The 17567-nt window shown below is 42.3% G+C and overlaps 3 protein-coding genes across 3 annotated transcripts; all 3 read left to right on the top strand.

The window, feature by feature from the left end:
* Positions 1 to 2475: 2475 nt before the first annotated feature.
* LOC306963536 (protocadherin alpha-3-like) lies at positions 2476 to 4949 on the top strand (the record flags this gene model as incomplete). Its single annotated transcript, XM_079557110.1, has 1 exon — positions 2476 to 4949. The coding sequence occupies exon 1, from the start codon at positions 2568 to 2570 to the stop codon at positions 4947 to 4949; it is 2382 nt and encodes a 793-aa protein (XP_079413236.1). The 5' UTR covers positions 2476 to 2567.
* Positions 4950 to 5500: 551 nt separating this feature from the next.
* On the top strand, positions 5501 to 16847 carry LOC306963535 (uncharacterized protein; the record flags this gene model as incomplete). The annotated part of the gene is made up of 5 exons (XM_079557109.1): positions 5501 to 7958; positions 11563 to 12185; positions 13029 to 13899; positions 14308 to 16718; positions 16837 to 16847. The coding sequence occupies exons 1-5, from the start codon at positions 5590 to 5592 to the stop codon at positions 16845 to 16847; spliced, it is 6285 nt and encodes a 2094-aa protein (XP_079413235.1). The 5' UTR covers positions 5501 to 5589.
* Positions 8246 to 10774, top strand: LOC306963749 (protocadherin alpha-3-like; the record flags this gene model as incomplete). Its single annotated transcript, XM_079557443.1, has 1 exon — positions 8246 to 10774. Exon 1 carries the CDS (start codon positions 8372 to 8374, stop codon positions 10772 to 10774), a length of 2403 nt encoding a protein of 800 aa, XP_079413569.1. The 5' UTR covers positions 8246 to 8371.
* Positions 16848 to 17567: the final 720 nt, after the last annotated feature.

Below are 17567 nucleotides of genomic sequence, written 5' to 3'. Positions count from 1 at the left end.
CCAAGAAAACCTGTCACCTGTACTTGCCATTTCAGGTCATTGAGCTTTAAAATGTGTAACAATCTAACTATGGCTGACTTGACTCAACTTCATGTTGCCTACAATGTTCTGTAGTAAGCTCTTAATAACACGGTGTAATGATGTACACATACATAATGTATTAAAGGCCTTTTCAAATGGATGATGACGAAACATGTGCCATCAACTTAACTGATGAAGTTTGTGAAACCAGCTATTCACAGTGACAGTGTCTACTACGAATCACTAATATAAAAACGTTGCAGGCAAAAAGTGCTTTTGTACTGTGGTGACATATAGTGTACGTTTGTATGATTTTATTGTATGCCATATCAGTGTGATTTAATAATAATAAAAACAAATTTGTGCACCTGTATTTGCGTCAAAGTGGCTATGTCTTTATAAGGTAAATATTGTAATCAGGCTGTGTTTTTGAGAGTTGGATTACTATACAAATAAGAATAGGTTTCAAGACTTTATTATTATTATTATTATTATTATTATTATTATTATTATTATTATTATTATATTATATTCCCATTATCCAGTATCTGACTGATTTACGTGTGAATGTACTGCTCTGTGTATATCATAACAGTGTTTTTCCAGCAGTGTAAGACTTTTGAGCAGTTGTAGTAATGAATCTGAGTTTTAGATACCACATTTTAAATAATAGGCTGCACTCTCTCATTGGAGTGTAAATGGAAAGATAGGGGGACGCTAAACAAAAAAAAACTGCTCATGTCTCATAATTTCCATGGCTCATACTTACTGAAACAGGCATTAAGTAATAAATAATTAATACAACTGAAATTATGCATATTATACACAGGAGTAAGGTGAATTGTACCTGATTTTAGGGTTATCAGTATCATGTTGGGTCTATGCGAGTGTGCACTGCAATCATGTATAATAATAATAATAATAATAATAATAATAATAATAATAATAATAATAATAATAATAATAATAATAATAATAATAATAATAATAAAATATATTTTTAATGAATCACGTCTCTTAAAAAGCTGGACTTCATTTTTGAAAACATTATTTGGCGTCAAAATACAAGCTATAAATAGGTCTGACTTGTCATTGTAGCATTTTTTAGTAGCTGGTCCCTTAAAATCACGACCCAGCAATGCGCCAAAGTGGAACAATTCCTCTCTGCGACCACGGGCGGGCGCCAGTCGACCATACACCAGCCAAAGCGGCTCGTTTAGCTGTAATAAACCTGTATGCGGGTCAATCACACAGAAAAAAAAAGGTTGCTTCATGCCTGATTCATATTTTTATTATTATTTCACCCTCAGGTTAAAGATAAATGTTTTGTAAATATGTGTACTGTTATGTGCCATCTCATCCTCTGCCTCCTCGTGTCCCGTGGGAGCGGCTGCTTTTGTTTCAGCACCAAGGACAGTGACGTGCTGTCCGCGCTGCCATGACAACGGGCTGTCTGCTGGTGGGAGGCTGGGAAGCTGCGTCTCATTTCATATTCTGACCTAAATCCTATCGCTGCCATTAGCCACTGCTCTTTATCCGCAGGAGAAACTTAAACACCCAGGGGAAAAGGCGAACGACCGAGCGCTGAAGAGGCAAATAAATGCACAAATCATTTTCTGAAACGTTACACCTCTGCAGTGGGACATGATGATGGCGATGGGGGGGATGTGGTGCCCGTCGGCAGTGCGGCAGGGCGTGTTCCAGCGCATGCGCAGAGGTTGGACACACAAGCGCACTGATATGTAGGTCATTTGATTCACATGATTTTGCAACAACATCAAGTGGGATTCATTTCACAATATCAATGCATAAATAAATGATATGCAAGGCGGTAGAAAACAAAGCATAATATTGCCTAGACTGTAAAAAAAAAAAAATGAATACAATTTTAAAAGAGAGCCATTGTGCACATGCAGCTCTTGTCCGTTGGAGGTCGCTGCTCTCCTCGAGCAAAATATGAAGCATTCATGGGTGTGTGCCGATCCGAGCCACTAAATTTAAAGGGACAGTCACAACAGAGGAAAAATAAGCGCACCATCAACATTTCATTTTGGATAGTGTATTATGTGACAGGGGTTTGAACTAAATGAACAAACAAACATATAAGAAAGCAGAATCATTTAGTAAACACAGTTGCAGCAAATGTGGAAAATGTGGAAAAGGATTGAATTTAATGTTGTAACTCTGCTATATTGTACATTACAATAGTATGAACAATATTATAGGAAAGATGATGTGTAACAAAAGGATAAATATGATTAATTTTTGAATGTGATATTTAGCTGAAATATTTCATAGGATTAAAGGGCTTACATGAAGAGTGAAATGAGCCCGAATGTAACTCATCATCAGTAAATGACGCGAAATAATACCTGCAGCTTTCATTTAAGACCTATAGGTGGTGCTCGTGCCCTGTGCACTTCACCAGGGATAGTGCCCAAATTGAGCACGCGCATAGGAACAGCGCACAAAGGAGTTGTCTCTGTCCGATATTTTACTGCTTTAAACAGCACCGTTTTATACTTGGATTATTTTTGTGAAAAGGGATGCAAAGAATGGCCGCTCTCTTCGTCCAACAACTATGGCTGAAGCTGTGGATTATTTGCATAACGGTGCTGACATTGAGGGGAATAACTGCTCAGATACGTTATTCTATGAACGAAGAAATGAAGATTGGAAGCGCGCTTGGAAACGTGGCTAAAGATCTTGGACTAGATGTCGGGAGGCTGATGGAGAGAAACATTCGCCTGGTCTCTGGAACAAAAGAGGACCTGTTCAAAGTCAACCCAGAAGATGGACTTTTGTCTGTGAACCACCGAGTGGACAGAGAGGAGCTGTGCGGAAAAACGGTTCCCTGTCTAAAGAATCTGAAAGCTGTTGTGGAAAATCCATTGGAAATGCACCAATTAATAATTGAAATACAAGATATAAATGATAATTCTCCCAAATTCCCAGACGAAAACATTTCATTAGAGATACTTGAATCTGCCATAGTCGGCTCTAGGTTTCAGTTAGAAGGGGCACATGATTTAGATGTGGGCACAAATTCATTAAATTCGTACAAATTAAATCACAACCAGTATTTTCGTCTGGAAACTGAAGAATTTGACGAGGATGGCAAAGTTCCGTTTCTCGTGTTACAGAAACACTTAGATAGAGAGGACAAAGAAAAGCTTTCGCTCCAGATAACCGCTTCAGATGGGGGAAAACCTCCTAAATCAAGTGCGTTAAACATCACTATTGTGGTATCTGACATTAATGACAATCCACCTATTTGTGGCAAACAGAAATATTCTGTGTCAGTGAAGGAAAACGCGCCAGTGGGTACATTTCTTGTTCTAGTGAATGCCTCTGACGCTGACGCTGGAGCGAATGGTGAAATTGAATACTCTATCAGGAACAAATTCCGCGGCCTTTCCTCCGAGCCGTTTGATCTGGACAGTAAAACAGGAAAGCTGAGTGTTAAAGGTGAGCTTGACTTTGAGGAAAAGCAAGTTTACGAGATAAAGGTTGTTGCTGCTGATAAAGGTGCGGTGCCTCTTTCCACGCATTGCAACGTGATAGTGACCATAGAGGATGAGAACGATAACCCACCAGACATTGACATCACGTCTCTTTCTGGTCGTATTGCTGAGGATGCTCCGTTGGGCACAGTGGTGGCTCTGATGGCGGTGACTGACCGGGACTCTGGACTAAACGGAGAAGTTACCTGCACCATCCCCACTAATTTACCATTTCATCTAAAACAGTCAGCTGACGGTAACTCATACTCACTGGTGACGAAAGACCGTTTAGACAAAGAACTCATTCATACCTACAACATAAAAATAAGTGCCACAGATTCAGGAAACCCCCCACTATCATCCACAAAGATCATACAAGTGGATGTAATTGATGTGAATGACAACCGTCCCATGTTTTCACAAAGCCCATACACGTTTCATGTAACTGAAAACAACAGACCAGGAGCTTCTGTTTTCTCAGTGAGTGCAGTTGATGCAGATGAGGGAGAAAATGCAGTAGTGTCATACTCACTCGACACCAAAGGACAAGTGGCTTCATATTTAATCATAAACGAAGCTAATGGCACAATTCTTGCTCTAAAAAGCTTCGACTTTGAGACATTAAAGTCGTTCCAGTTTCAAGTCGTGGCCTCAGACTCTGGGACTCCGTCACTGAGCAGCAACGTGACAGTGCACGTGTTTATTTTGGATCAGAACGACAACGCTCCAGTCATTCTGTATCCAGTCAGCTCTAATGGCTCTGCTGAAGGAGTGGAGGAGCTCCCCCGCAATGTGAACGCAGGACACTTGGTGACTAAAATCAGAGCCTATGACGCTGATATCGGATATAACGGCTGGCTGCTGTTTTCACTGCAGGAAGTGACTGACCACAGTCTGTTTGGGTTGGACCGCTACACAGGACAGATCAGGACGCTTCGCTCATTCACAGAGACAGACGAGGCCAAGTACAGACTCGTCATACTGGTCAAAGACAATGGCAACGTGTCCCTCTCAGCTACAGCTACTGTGCTTGTCAAAGTGGTGGAGCCCAGAGAGGCTTTTGCAGCTTCTGATGTGAAGAGCTCCGCTAAAGACGCTGAGGACACTAATGTGACTTTTTACCTGATGATAACTCTGGCCTCGGTCTCAGCTCTGTTCATTATCAGCATCATTGTGCTGATTGCAATGCAGTGCTCCAAGTCCAGCACTGACTACACCTCCAAGTACTTACAGGACACAAACTATGACGGGACTCTGTGCCACAGCATCCAGTACAGATCTGGAGACAAGCGCTACATGTTAGTTGGACCCAGAATGAGCGTAGGATCCACTATAGTCCCAGGGAGCCAAGCCAACACTCTGGTGCTGCCTGACAGGAGGAGGCCCTCTGAGGAGGTAAGACCTTTTGTTTACAATCTCATTTAGGATTATTTAATTTTCTTATCATCATTTCTAAGATTAAATGGTAAAATACCTTATTCTTATTACTACTAAGAAACATGTAAGGAATGAAGAAGAACGGGTATATGAGAATGCGGAGGCATGATTGTGATTTTTTTCTTTTTAAATAACAACTTGCCTCGATTATTTACGATCCAAATATACCAACATTATCAATATAAATATGCTGCAAAATTGACACATTTTGTGGTTTGCATAATTGAACAGTTGAAATTGTTTTGTGAATATTTCATACATCAGTGGAGATTTACCGGGAAACGAATATTAATTGGTTTGAGTTAATGCGCTGGCATATGGTCGCTGTCCATGGTGCTTCAACCACGTAAGTTTTTTCTTAACAGACTGCGGTTCAAGATACTGGCTAAAAATGAAAGAAAACCTTTATAGCTTTATTACAGCATTTGCGGTCCCGAACATACAGAGCATTTGTGTTGTTCAGTAGGTGGCAGTAACAGCTTATTGAAAGGAGAATTCGCTGTGCTCCTCCCCTCACACACTCCTTTGTCTTCATGTGATCTCGCTCCTGATGAACATTGTAGTTAAAGTATTTCGCATCAGGGTAGAACTGTGTGGATTTATGTGTTAATTTACTTTTAAAATATTTATGATGACTGAAAAGACACATCAAACAAGAGGCGCGTTATGGATCGCTTTGTGCTCGGCTCTGCTGCTGGTTTTTGGACCGCGTGCTTTGGCTCAGATCAGATACTCTGTTCCCGAGGAGGTGAAGGACGGGACTGTTGTTGGAAATGTCGCGAAGGATCTTGGTCTTGATGTTTCCTCGTTGGGTGAGAGACGGTTCCGAGTTGTTTCTGAAACGAATGAAGCTGTTTTTGAGGTAAACCCTGACAATGGCGCTTTGTTTGTCCACGGACACATTGACCGAGAGCAGCTGTGTCAGGGCAGCGGGACGTGTCTGATGGAGCTGAAGGTTCTGGTAGAAAACCCTTTGGAGATTCACTATGTGGTTGTAGAAATCAATGATGTGAACGATCACGCGCCCACCTTTCCAAAAAGTAATGAGACCATCGAAATAGCGGAGCACACTTTACCCGGAAAACGATTTCAGCTTCACTCTGCCCATGATCCTGACGCAGGAATGAACTCAATCCGCACCTACACTCTGTCTGCAAATGAACATTTTGACATCAATATTCGTGAAACCGATGGTGAAAAAATACCATTTCTTGTGCTGAAAAAAATGTTGGACAGAGAACAAAGCAGTGAGCATTTCCTCCAAGTGAAAGCAGCTGATGGCGGTAAACCTCAAAGATCAGGGACACTAAATCTTACTATTATTGTTCTTGATATCAATGACAATAGACCGGTTTTTAGTCAAGAGGTTTATGAAATTACAGTCAACGAAAACGTGCAAGTAGGTACGTCAGTCTTTAGCGTTACAGCCACAGATCCAGACGAAGGGACAAACGGTGAAATTATCTATAACCTTGCAAAAAACTTAAAGCAAAAAATCCACAATATTTTTGAATTAGATAAAGAAACAGGATATCTTGTAATTAAAGGGCCAGTGGACTATGAAGAGAAGGACTCCTACGAATTAGAGGTGGAGGCTTCAGATAAAGGCACGCCCCCACTGACTGGTGAATGCAGAGTAATTATTAAAATCATAGATGTAAATGATAATGCACCAGAAATAGATGTGACATCACTGTCAAACACAGTGTCTGAAGACTCCAAACCTGGGACAGTAGTTTCTCTCATTCGAGTCAAAGACAAAGACTCTGGAGTCAATGGTAAAATCATCGCTCACATAACAAACAATGTGCCTTTTGAGCTCAAACCCTCCTATAAAGAAAACACATATTCAGTTGTCACTAAGGATTTCCTGGACCGAGAGGAGGTGTCAAATTATGACATAACAATAAAAGCCTCTGACTGTGGGGAGCCTCCTTTATCAACCACTAAAACTCTCAGTATTCACATATTAGATGTAAACGACAACAGTCCACAGTTTGAACAGAGCCCTCTGTACTTTTATATTGTAGAAAATAACGTGGCAGGAACGTCACTGTTCTCTGTAACTGCTACAGACAAAGATAAGAATGAAAATGCAGATGTTTCCTATAATATTGCGCGCACAGGACACGATAAAGACGTAGCGACTTTCCTGAACGTGAACGCTGAAAATGGACAAATTACAGCTTTGAAAAGCTTTGACTTTGAGACATTAAAGTCGTTCCAGTTTCAAGTCGTGGCCTCAGACTCTGGGACTCCGACACTGAGCAGCAACGTGACAGTGCACGTGTTTATTTTGGATCAGAACGACAACGCTCCAGTCATTCTGTATCCAGTCAGCTCTAATGGCTCTGCTGAAGGAGTGGAGGAGCTCCCCCGCAATGTGAACGCAGGACACTTGGTGACTAAAGTCAGAGCCTATGACGCTGATATCGGATATAACGGCTGGCTGCTGTTTTCACTGCAGGAAGTGACTGACCACAGTCTGTTTGGGCTGGACCGCTACACAGGACAGATCAGGACACTTCGCTCATTCACAGAGACAGACGAGGCCGAGCACAGACTCGTCATACTGGTCAAAGACAATGGCAACGTGTCCCTCTCAGCTACAGCTACTGTGCTTGTCAAAGTGGTGGAGCCCAGAGAGGCTTTTGCAGCTTCTGATGTGAAGAGCTCCGCTAAAGACGCTGAGGACACTAATGTGACTTTTTACCTGATGATAACTCTGGCCTCGGTCTCAGCTCTGTTCATTATCAGTATCATTGTGCTGATTGCAATGCAGTGCTCCAAGTCCAGCACTGACTACACCTCCAAGTACTTACAGGACACAAACTATGACGGGACTCTGTGCCACAGCATCCAGTACAGATCTGGAGACAAGCGCTACATGTTAGTTGGACCCAGAATGAGCGTAGGATCCACTATAGTCCCAGGGAGCCAAGCCAACACTCTGGTGCTGCCTGACAGGAGGAGGCCCTCTGAGGAGGTGAGTATCACGTTATTTCTCCTCACCATTGAGTTTTTTTCTTGTCCTATTTGTTTCATTGTCCCAACGAAATATAGACTAATTTAAGAGCTTTGAAGACATTTTTGTATTTTTCAGCCGGTGACAGGAGTCGCTGTCCACGGTCCTTAATTAATATACTTTAACACGACTCACTCATTTCTAAAATCACAAAAACAAATAACACTTCACATGTTGCTCTGCAGTGGCTCTCAGTCACTGGGTGGCAGTGCTTCATTGGGGGAAAAAATACTTCGTTTCTTTTGAGGCCACCCTTGGTCCCGCCCATTCTGTTGTTCTCCTTTGGTTGCATCGTTTCGGCTGGATGTTGTTTCAGCGAAGGGGTTTTTGTGCAAAGGCCACGGTCGCTCTCGCTTTATAAATATATAAAAGCTCAAGGAGATACATGTCGAAAATGAGGGACGGGTGTGGATTTTTTGTTTCATGTTGGCGCGCGGAACAAAGAGGATGGCGACAGCGTCTTCTTTCGATGGTCTTTGTGATTTTCCTGATCTCATCGGGAGAGGCCTCTTCACAGGTCAGATACTCCATCTCAGAAGAGCTTCATGAGGGAAGTGTCGTTGGAAATATTGCTAAGGATTTGGGCATCGAGCTGAATTTGTTGAAACAAAGGGACTTTCGTATAATGGCAGACTCGACAGAAGCTCTCTTCAGGGTGAACGAGCAGGACGGGGTTCTTTATTCTAAGCAGAAAATTGACAGAGAAGCGGTTTGTAAAGATAATAATGCTTGTTTCATAAACTTAAAAGTCGTGTTGGACAACCCGCTAGAAGTGCATTATGTCTTAGTGGAAGTGTCAGATCTGAATGATCATTCGCCTTCATTCCCAGAGAAAATAAAGCGCCTTGAAATCTTTGAGTCCGCGTTGCCAGGAACAAAATATCAAATGGAAAATGCGTTTGACCCTGACGCTGGATCAAATTCAGTTCAACAATATAAAATTAGTCCAAATGAATATTTTCGTTTGGAAGTTAAAGATCGAGGCAAAGATGGTAAAACTCCGGTGTTGCAATTACAAAAGCAGTTAGATCGAGAGTCCAAAAGCAGCCATAAGCTAGTTTTGACTGCGATCGATGGAGGAAATCCTCCAAAGACAGGGACAGTGGAAATTATCATAGATGTGTTAGACGTTAATGACAACATGCCGGTTTTCACCAAAGACTCATACTCCGCTGTGCTGCAGGAAAACGCACCCATTGGCACTACAGTGATTCAAGTCAATGCAACAGACCTAGACAGTGGCTTTAATGGGGAAGTGATTTACTCTTTTGGCAAAGTAAAAGATAGAATAAAAGAAGTGTTTGATATCGACTCAGTCACTGGTGAAATCACCGTTAAAGGCAATGTTGACTTTGAAGAAGAAGATAGTTATGACATAGATGTGCAGGCGTCGGATAAGGGAAGCATCCCCTTTAAGACGGACAAAAGTGTCATCATTAAGATTGCAGATACTAACGATAACCCTCCAGTGATAGAAGTGGCGTCTTTATCAGGGGCTGTGCCTGAAGACTGCCGCCCTGGAACAACCGTGGCTTTAATTAGTATTCAAGACTTAGACTCGGGAGTAAATGGTAAAATAACGAGTCACGTGGCCACAGACAGCCCGTTTGATATAAAACCTTCAATTCAGAACAACATGTTTGCTGTGGTCACAAAGTCAAAGCTGGATAGAGAACAGCAGACGTTTTACGATATTACAATAATAGCAAAAGATGCAGGAGAGCCTCAGCTGACTTCAGAAAAAACGATGAGGGTCACTGTGTCAGATATAAATGACAATAATCCTGAGTTTAACATGGCGACGTATGCCTTTTATATATCCGAGAACAACACGCCAGGGGCATCCGTGTTTTCTGTAAAAGCCTCAGATGGTGATGATGGCGACAACGCGCTCATATCTTATCAAATACACAAGAGAGCAGATGAACATAAAGTCTTATCTTTCCTTAATATAAACTCAGACACCGGAGAAATTAAAGCTTTGAAAAGCTTTGACTTTGAGACATTAAAGTCGTTCCAGTTTCAAGTCGTGGCCTCAGACTCTGGGACTCCGTCACTGAGCAGCAACGTGACAGTGCACGTGTTTATTTTGGATCAGAACGACAACGCTCCAGTCATTCTGTATCCAGTCAGCTCTAATGGCTCTGCTGAAGGAGTGGAGGAGCTCCCCCGCAATGTGAACGCAGGACACTTGGTGACGAAAGTCAGAGCCTATGACGCTGATATCGGATATAACGGCTGGCTGCTGTTTTCACTGCAGGAAGTGACTGACCACAGTCTGTTTGGGTTGGACCGCTACACAGGACAGATCAGGACACTTCGCTCATTCACAGAGACAGACGAGGCCGAGCACAAACTCGTCATACTGGTCAAAGACAATGGCAACGTGTCCCTCTCAGCTACAGCTACTGTGCTTGTCAAAGTGGTGGAGCCCAGAGAGGCTTTTGCAGCTTCTGATGTGAAGAGCTCCGCTAAAGACGCTGAGGACACTAATGTGACTTTTTACCTGATGATAACTCTGGCCTCGGTCTCAGCTCTGTTCATTATCAGTATCATTGTGCTGATTGCAATGCAGTGCTCCAAGTCCAGCACTGACTACACCTCCAAGTACTTACAGGACACAAACTATGACGGGACTCTGTGCCACAGCATCCAGTACAGATCTGGAGACAAGCGCTACATGTTAGTTGGACCCAGAATGAGCGTTGGATCCACTATAGTCCCAGGGAGCCAAGCCAACACTCTGGTGCTGCCTGACAGGAGGAGGCCCTCTGAGGAGGTAAGATAAAACTGGTTTGTCCTCACACATAATGTTGAAAAATATTTGGCCACTGTATAGTACAATCTTTTTTGTTGTTACTTTGATTGACTGAAAATATTATATTTAAGACCAGTGCGATCATGGGCCATAAAAAGTTACTCTACTGAGACGTGATATTTATTTACGTATTTATGTATCCAATTACTGCAGATTTAAAATATATTCGTATTTGTATTGATCTCTTTGTACAGGCATGTATTCATTTATTTATTTTACAGTATTTTTGGATTCAAACTTTGAAATTATTTGACATCATTATATGTATTTTTAAATTCACAAAACCCTTTTCATTAATAAATAAGATTAAGGTACGAAATATTAAACCAAGCATCCCTGAACTATTTTGCAAAGCGTTGTATGTGTTGCGCTTCCCGTCCGAGCGCTGTCCGTGGTGCTGAAAGACACATGAGGAGACACATAATCATGCTTTAATTTTAAGCCTTAGCATATGTTGGGTTTATATTTCTTTGAGAACATGAATTTCGGACTGTCAGCACTGAATGTAAAGATGGGGCGTGATTCAACATATTTTATCATGTGACCACAGGGCGGCGCAACTTCACTGAGAACAGTCTTTTCCACTATATCCCTCCCCTGCCTCTCACGGACCCTTTTGTTTCTGTTTTATTGGAGCGTAGTGGTCGCTTGTATCTTTCCTTGCTGTGGATTTGGTCTTTTAGGGTTTGTGCTGTTTTAATGCAAAACATACTGGAGTAGATTGCGAGCCAAATGGAGAGGCATTTTGTTCTGAGAAGCTGCTCGTGGATCACTTTGTGCTCGGCTCTGCTGCTGTTTTTTGGACCGCGCGCTGTGGCTCAGATCAGATACTCTGTTCCCGAGGAGGTGAAGGACGGGACTGTTGTTGGAAATGTCGCAAAGGATCTTGGTCTTGATGTTTCCTCGTTGGGTGAGAGACGGTTCCGAGTTGTTTCTGGATCAAATGAAGCTGTTTTTGAGGTAAACCCTGATAATGGCGCTTTGTTCGTCCACGGCCACATTGACCGAGAGCAGCTGTGTCAGGGCAGCGGGACGTGTCTGATGGAGCTGAAGGTTCTGGTAGAAAACCCTTTGGAGATTCACTATGTGGTTGTAGAAATCAATGATGTCAATGATCACGATCCAAGATTTCCGAAAATTAACGAAACCATCGAAATAGCGGAGCACACTTTACCTGGAAAACGATTTCAGCTTCACTCTGCCCATGATCCTGACGCAGGAATGAACTCAATCCGCACCTACACTCTGTCTGCAAATGAACATTTTGACATTAATATTCGTGAAACCGATAGGGATAAAATACCTATTCTTGTGCTGAAAAAAATGTTGGACAGAGAACAAAGCAGTGAGTATTTCCTCCAAGTGAAAGCAGTCGATGGAGGTAAACCTCAAAGATCAGGGACACTAAATCTTACTATCATTGTTCTTGACAGTAATGACAATAGACCGGTTTTTAGTCAAGAAGTTTATGAAATTACAACAAAAGAAAACACACAAGTAGGAACTTCAATATTTAGACTTACGGCCTCAGACCCAGACGAAGGAGCAAACGGAGAAATTGAATTTAGCCTCGCAAAAACCCTAAAGCAAAACATATTTAATATTTTTGAATTGGACAGAATAACTGGAAACATTGTGATAAAAGGACCGATAGATTATGAAGAAAATGACTTCTATGAATTAGAGGTGCAAGCAGCAGATAAAGGCACGCCCCCACTGACTGGTGAATGCAGAGTCATTATTAAAATCATAGATGTAAATGATAATGCACCAGAAATAGATGTGACATCACTGTCAAACACAGTGTCTGAAGACTCCAAACCTGGGACAGTAGTTTCTCTCATTAGTTTTTCAGACAAAGACTCTGGAGTCAATGGTAAAATCATCGCTCACATAACAAACAACGTGCCTTTTGAGCTCAAACCCTCCTATAAAGAAAACACATATTCAGTTGTCACTAAGGATTTCCTGGACAGAGAGGAGGTGTCAAATTATGACATAACAATAAAAGCCTCTGACTGTGGGGAGCCTCCTTTATCAACCACTAAAACTCTCAGTATTCACATATTAGATGTAAACGACAACAGTCCACAGTTTGATCAGAGCCCTCTGTACTTTTATATTGTAGAAAATAACGTGGCAGGAACTTCACTGTTTTCTGTAACTGCTACAGACAAAGATAAGAATGAAAATGCAGATGTTTCCTATAATATTGCGCGCACAGGACACGATAAAGACGTAGCGACTTTCCTGAACGTGAACGCTGAAAATGGACACATTACAGCTTTGAAAAGCTTTGACTTTGAGACATTGAAGTCGTTCCAGTTTCAAGTCGTGGCCTCAGACTCTGGGACTCCGACACTGAGCAGCAACGTGACAGTGCACGTGTTTATTTTGGATCAGAACGACAACGCTCCAGTCATTCTGTATCCAGTCAGCTCTAATGGCTCTGCTGAAGGAGTGGAGGAGCTCCCCCGCAATGTGAACGCAGGACACTTGGTGACTAAAGTCAGAGCCTATGACGCTGATATCGGATATAACGGCTGGCTGCTGTTTTCACTGCAGGAAGTGACTGACCACAGTCTGTTTGGGTTGGACCGCTACACAGGACAGATCAGGACACTTCGCTCATTCACAGAGACAGACGAGGCCAAGTACAGACTCGTCATACTGGTCAAAGACAATGGCAACGTGTCCCTCTCAGCTACAGCTACTGTGCTTGTCAAAGTGGTGGAGCCCAGAGAGGCTTTTGCAGCTTCTGATGTGAAGAGCTCCGCTAAAGACGCTGAGGACACTAATGTGACTTTTTACCTGATGATAACTCTGGCCTCGGTCTCAGCTCTGTTCATTATCAGTATCATTGTGCTGATTGCAATGCAGTGCTCCAAGTCCAGCACTGACTACACCTCCAAGTACTTACAGGACACAAACTATGACGGGACTCTGTGCCACAGCATCCAGTACAGATCTGGAGACAAGCGCTACATGTTAGTTGGACCCAGAATGAGCGTAGGATCCACTATAGTCCCAGGGAGCCAAGCCAACACTCTGGTGCTGCCTGACAGGAGGAGGCCCTCTGAGGAGGTGAGTATCACGTTATTTCTCCTCACCCTTCAGTTTTTTTCTTGTCTTATTTGTTTCATTGTCCCAACGAAATATAGACTAATTTAAGAGCTTTGAAGACATTTTTGTATTTGCAGCCGGTGACAGGAGTCGCTGTCCACGGTCCTTAATTAATATACTTTAACACTACTCACTCATTTCTAAAATCACAAAAACAAATAACACTTCACATGTTGCTCTGCAGTGGCTCTCAGTCACTGGGTGGCAGTGCTTCATTGGGGGAAAAAATACTTCGTTTCTTTTGAGGCCACCCTTGGTCCCGCCCATTCTGTTGTTCTCCTTTGGTTGCATCGTTTCGGCTGGATGTTGTTTCAGCGAAGGGGTTTTTGTGCAAAGGCCACGGTCGCTCTCGCTTTATAAATATATAAAAGCTCAAGGAGATACATGTCGAAAATGAGGGACGGGTGTGGATTTTTTGTTTCATGTTGGCGCGCGGAACAAAGAGGATGGCGACAGCGTCTTCTTTCGATGGTCTTTGTGATTTTCCTGATCTCATCGGGAGAGGCCTCTTCACAGGTCAGATACTCCATCTCAGAAGAGCTTCATGAGGGAAGTGTCGTTGGAAATATTGCTAAGGATTTGGGCATCGAGCTGAATTTGTTGAAACAAAGGGACTTTCGTATAATGGCAGACTCGACAGAAGCTCTCTTCAGGGTGAACGAGCAGGACGGGGTTCTTTATTCTAAGCAGAAAATTGACAGAGAAGCGGTTTGTAAAGATAATAATGCTTGTTTCATAAACTTAAAAGTCGTGTTGGACAACCCGCTAGAAGTGCATTATGTCTTAGTGGAAGTGTCAGATCTGAATGATCATTCGCCTTTATTCCCAGAGAAAATAAAGCGCCTTGAAATCGTTGAGTCCGCGTTGCCAGGAACAAAATATCAACTACAAAATGCGTTTGACCCTGACGCTGGATCAAATTCAGTTCAACAATATAAAATTAGTCCAAATGAATATTTTCGTTTGGAAGTTAAAGATCGAGGCAAAGATGGTAAAACTCCGGTGTTGCAATTACAAAAGCAGTTAGATCGAGAGTCTAAAAGCAGCCATACGCTAGTTTTGACTGCGATCGATGGAGGAAATCCTCCAAAGACAGGGACAGTGGAAATCATCATAGATGTGTTAGACGTTAATGACAACATGCCGGTTTTCACCAAAGACTCATACTCCGCTGTGCTGCAGGAAAACGCACCCATTGGCACTACAGTGATTCAAGTCAATGCAACTGACCTAGACAGTGGCTCTAACGGAGAGGTATTATACTCCTTTGGAAGTGAAGTCAAAGACAAAATTATAGAACTGTTTGATATTGACTCAGTCACTGGTGAAATCACCGTTAAAGGTAATGTTGACTTTGAAGAAGAAGATAGTTATGACATAGATGTGCAGGCGTCTGATAAGGGAAGCATCCCCTTTAAGACGGACAAAAGTGTCATCATTAAGATTGCAGATACTAACGATAACCCTCCAGTGATAGAAGTGGCGTCTTTATCAGGGGCTGTGCCTGAAGACTGCCGCCCTGGAACAACCGTGGCTTTAATTAGTATTCAAGACTTAGACTCGGGAGTAAATGGTAAAATAACGAGTCACGTGGCCACAGACAGCCCGTTTGATATAAAACCTTCAATTCAGAACAACATGTTTGCTGTGGTCACAAAGTCAAAGCTGGATAGAGAACAGCAGACGTTTTACGATATTACAATAATAGCAAAAGATGCAGGAGAGCCTCAGCTGACTTCAGAAAAAACGATGAGGGTCACTGTGTCAGATATCAATGACAATAATCCTGAGTTTAACATGGCGACTTATGCCTTTTATATATCCGAGAACAACACGCCAGGGGCATCCGTGTTTTCTGTAAAAGCCTCAGATGGTGATGATGGCGACAACGCGCTGATATCCTATCAAATACACAGGAGAGCAGATGAACATAAAGTCTTATCTTTCCTTAATATAAACTCTGACACCGGAGAAATTACAGCATTAAAAAGCTTTGACTTTGAGACATTAAAGTCGTTCCAGTTTCAAGTCGTGGCCTCAGACTCTGGGACTCCGTCACTGAGCAGCAACGTGACAGTGCACGTGTTTATTTTGGATCAGAACGACAACGCTCCAGTCATTCTGTATCCAGTCAGCTCTAATGGCTCTGCTGAAGGAGTGGAGGAGCTCCCCCGCAATGTGAACGCAGGACACTTGGTGACTAAAGTCAGAGCCTATGACGCTGATATCGGATATAACGGCTGGCTGCTGTTTTCACTGCAGGAAGTGACTGACCACAGTCTGTTTGGGTTGGACCGCTACACAGGACAGATCAGGACACTTCGCTCATTCACAGAGACAGACGAGGCCAAGTACAGACTCGTCATACTGGTCAAAGACAATGGCAACGTGTCCCTCTCAGCTACAGCTACTGTGCTTGTCAAAGTGGTGGAGCCCAGAGAGGCTTTTGCAGCTTCTGATGTGAAGAGCTCCGCTAAAGACGCTGAGGACACTAATGTGACTTTTTACCTGATGATAACTCTGGCCTCGGTCTCAGCTCTGTTCATTATCAGTATCATTGTGCTGATTGCAATGCAGTGCTCCAAGCCCAGCACTGACTACACCTCCAAGTACTTACAGGACACAAACTATGACGGGACTCTGTGCCACAGCATCCAGTACAGATCTGGAGACAAGCGCTACATGTTAGTTGGACCCAGAATGAGCGTAGGATCCACTATAGTCCCAGGGAGCCAAGCCAACACTCTGGTGCTGCCAGACAGGAGGAGGCCCTCTGAGGAGGTAAGACAATGTTGTCAAAAAAGGACTCTGTATTTTCTTTTTAGCTTAATTGAAATGTAGTTGTTCTTGTATCTTTTTTGCTAGTATGATTTCTTTCCATCTACTTTCATGCCATGTCTGTCTGACAGATGTAAAATGAAGGGCACATTTTAGGGGACTGTGTTAAGGTTTTTCCGGCCTCAGTCCAATCGCTGTCCTTGGTGCTGAAAAGCACATAGTGTTAAATTAATATGACAAAGCTCTCAATTTTTAGTGAACTCTTCAAGAAAATATTGTCAACGAGCTGTATGTGAGCTGCAATGAGCTATAGCAGTAAATATAGCTTTGCTCTCAGTCATATTTACAGGCACCTCGTCTGTCGTTTACCGCGAGGTGGCGCTCCTCCATGTACTAACCCCTGGGCCAATCAGACTTCGTCCCACCTCTCGACTTTTGCCTAAACATGGGTAGTGGTTTCATGTGGATTATTTTGTGCTTTTATGGCTGAACAGGGAAATTACAGTGATAAGAGATAGATGGCAATGAATGACAATATTTGTAAACAACATTTTCTCCAACAAAGTCGCTTGTATTCTGCTCTACTGCTGGATCATGGATTGTGCGCGTTGGCTCTGATCGGATATGAGTGATGCAAAAGTATATTTCATATACAGTATATTCATTCGGAAATTATTTTAGGCTAAATAATAAGTACTTTGTTATTGAACACAGTCAATAACAAAATCATTTTATTCTAATTGTAAAAATAAATAAAAGTTTTAAACCACACTTTAAAAATTAATTATTATTGTTGTTATTATTATTATTATTATTATTATTATTATTATTTTTATTTTTATTTTTATTTTTATTTTTATTT

The sequence above is a fragment of the Gobius niger genome (genome assembly GCF_951799975.1).
Source record: "Gobius niger genome assembly, chromosome: 5".
In the NCBI taxonomy this organism is placed as follows: Eukaryota; Metazoa; Chordata; class Actinopteri; order Gobiiformes; family Gobiidae; genus Gobius; species Gobius niger.
This window is presented reverse-complemented; position numbering and strand designations above follow the sequence as displayed.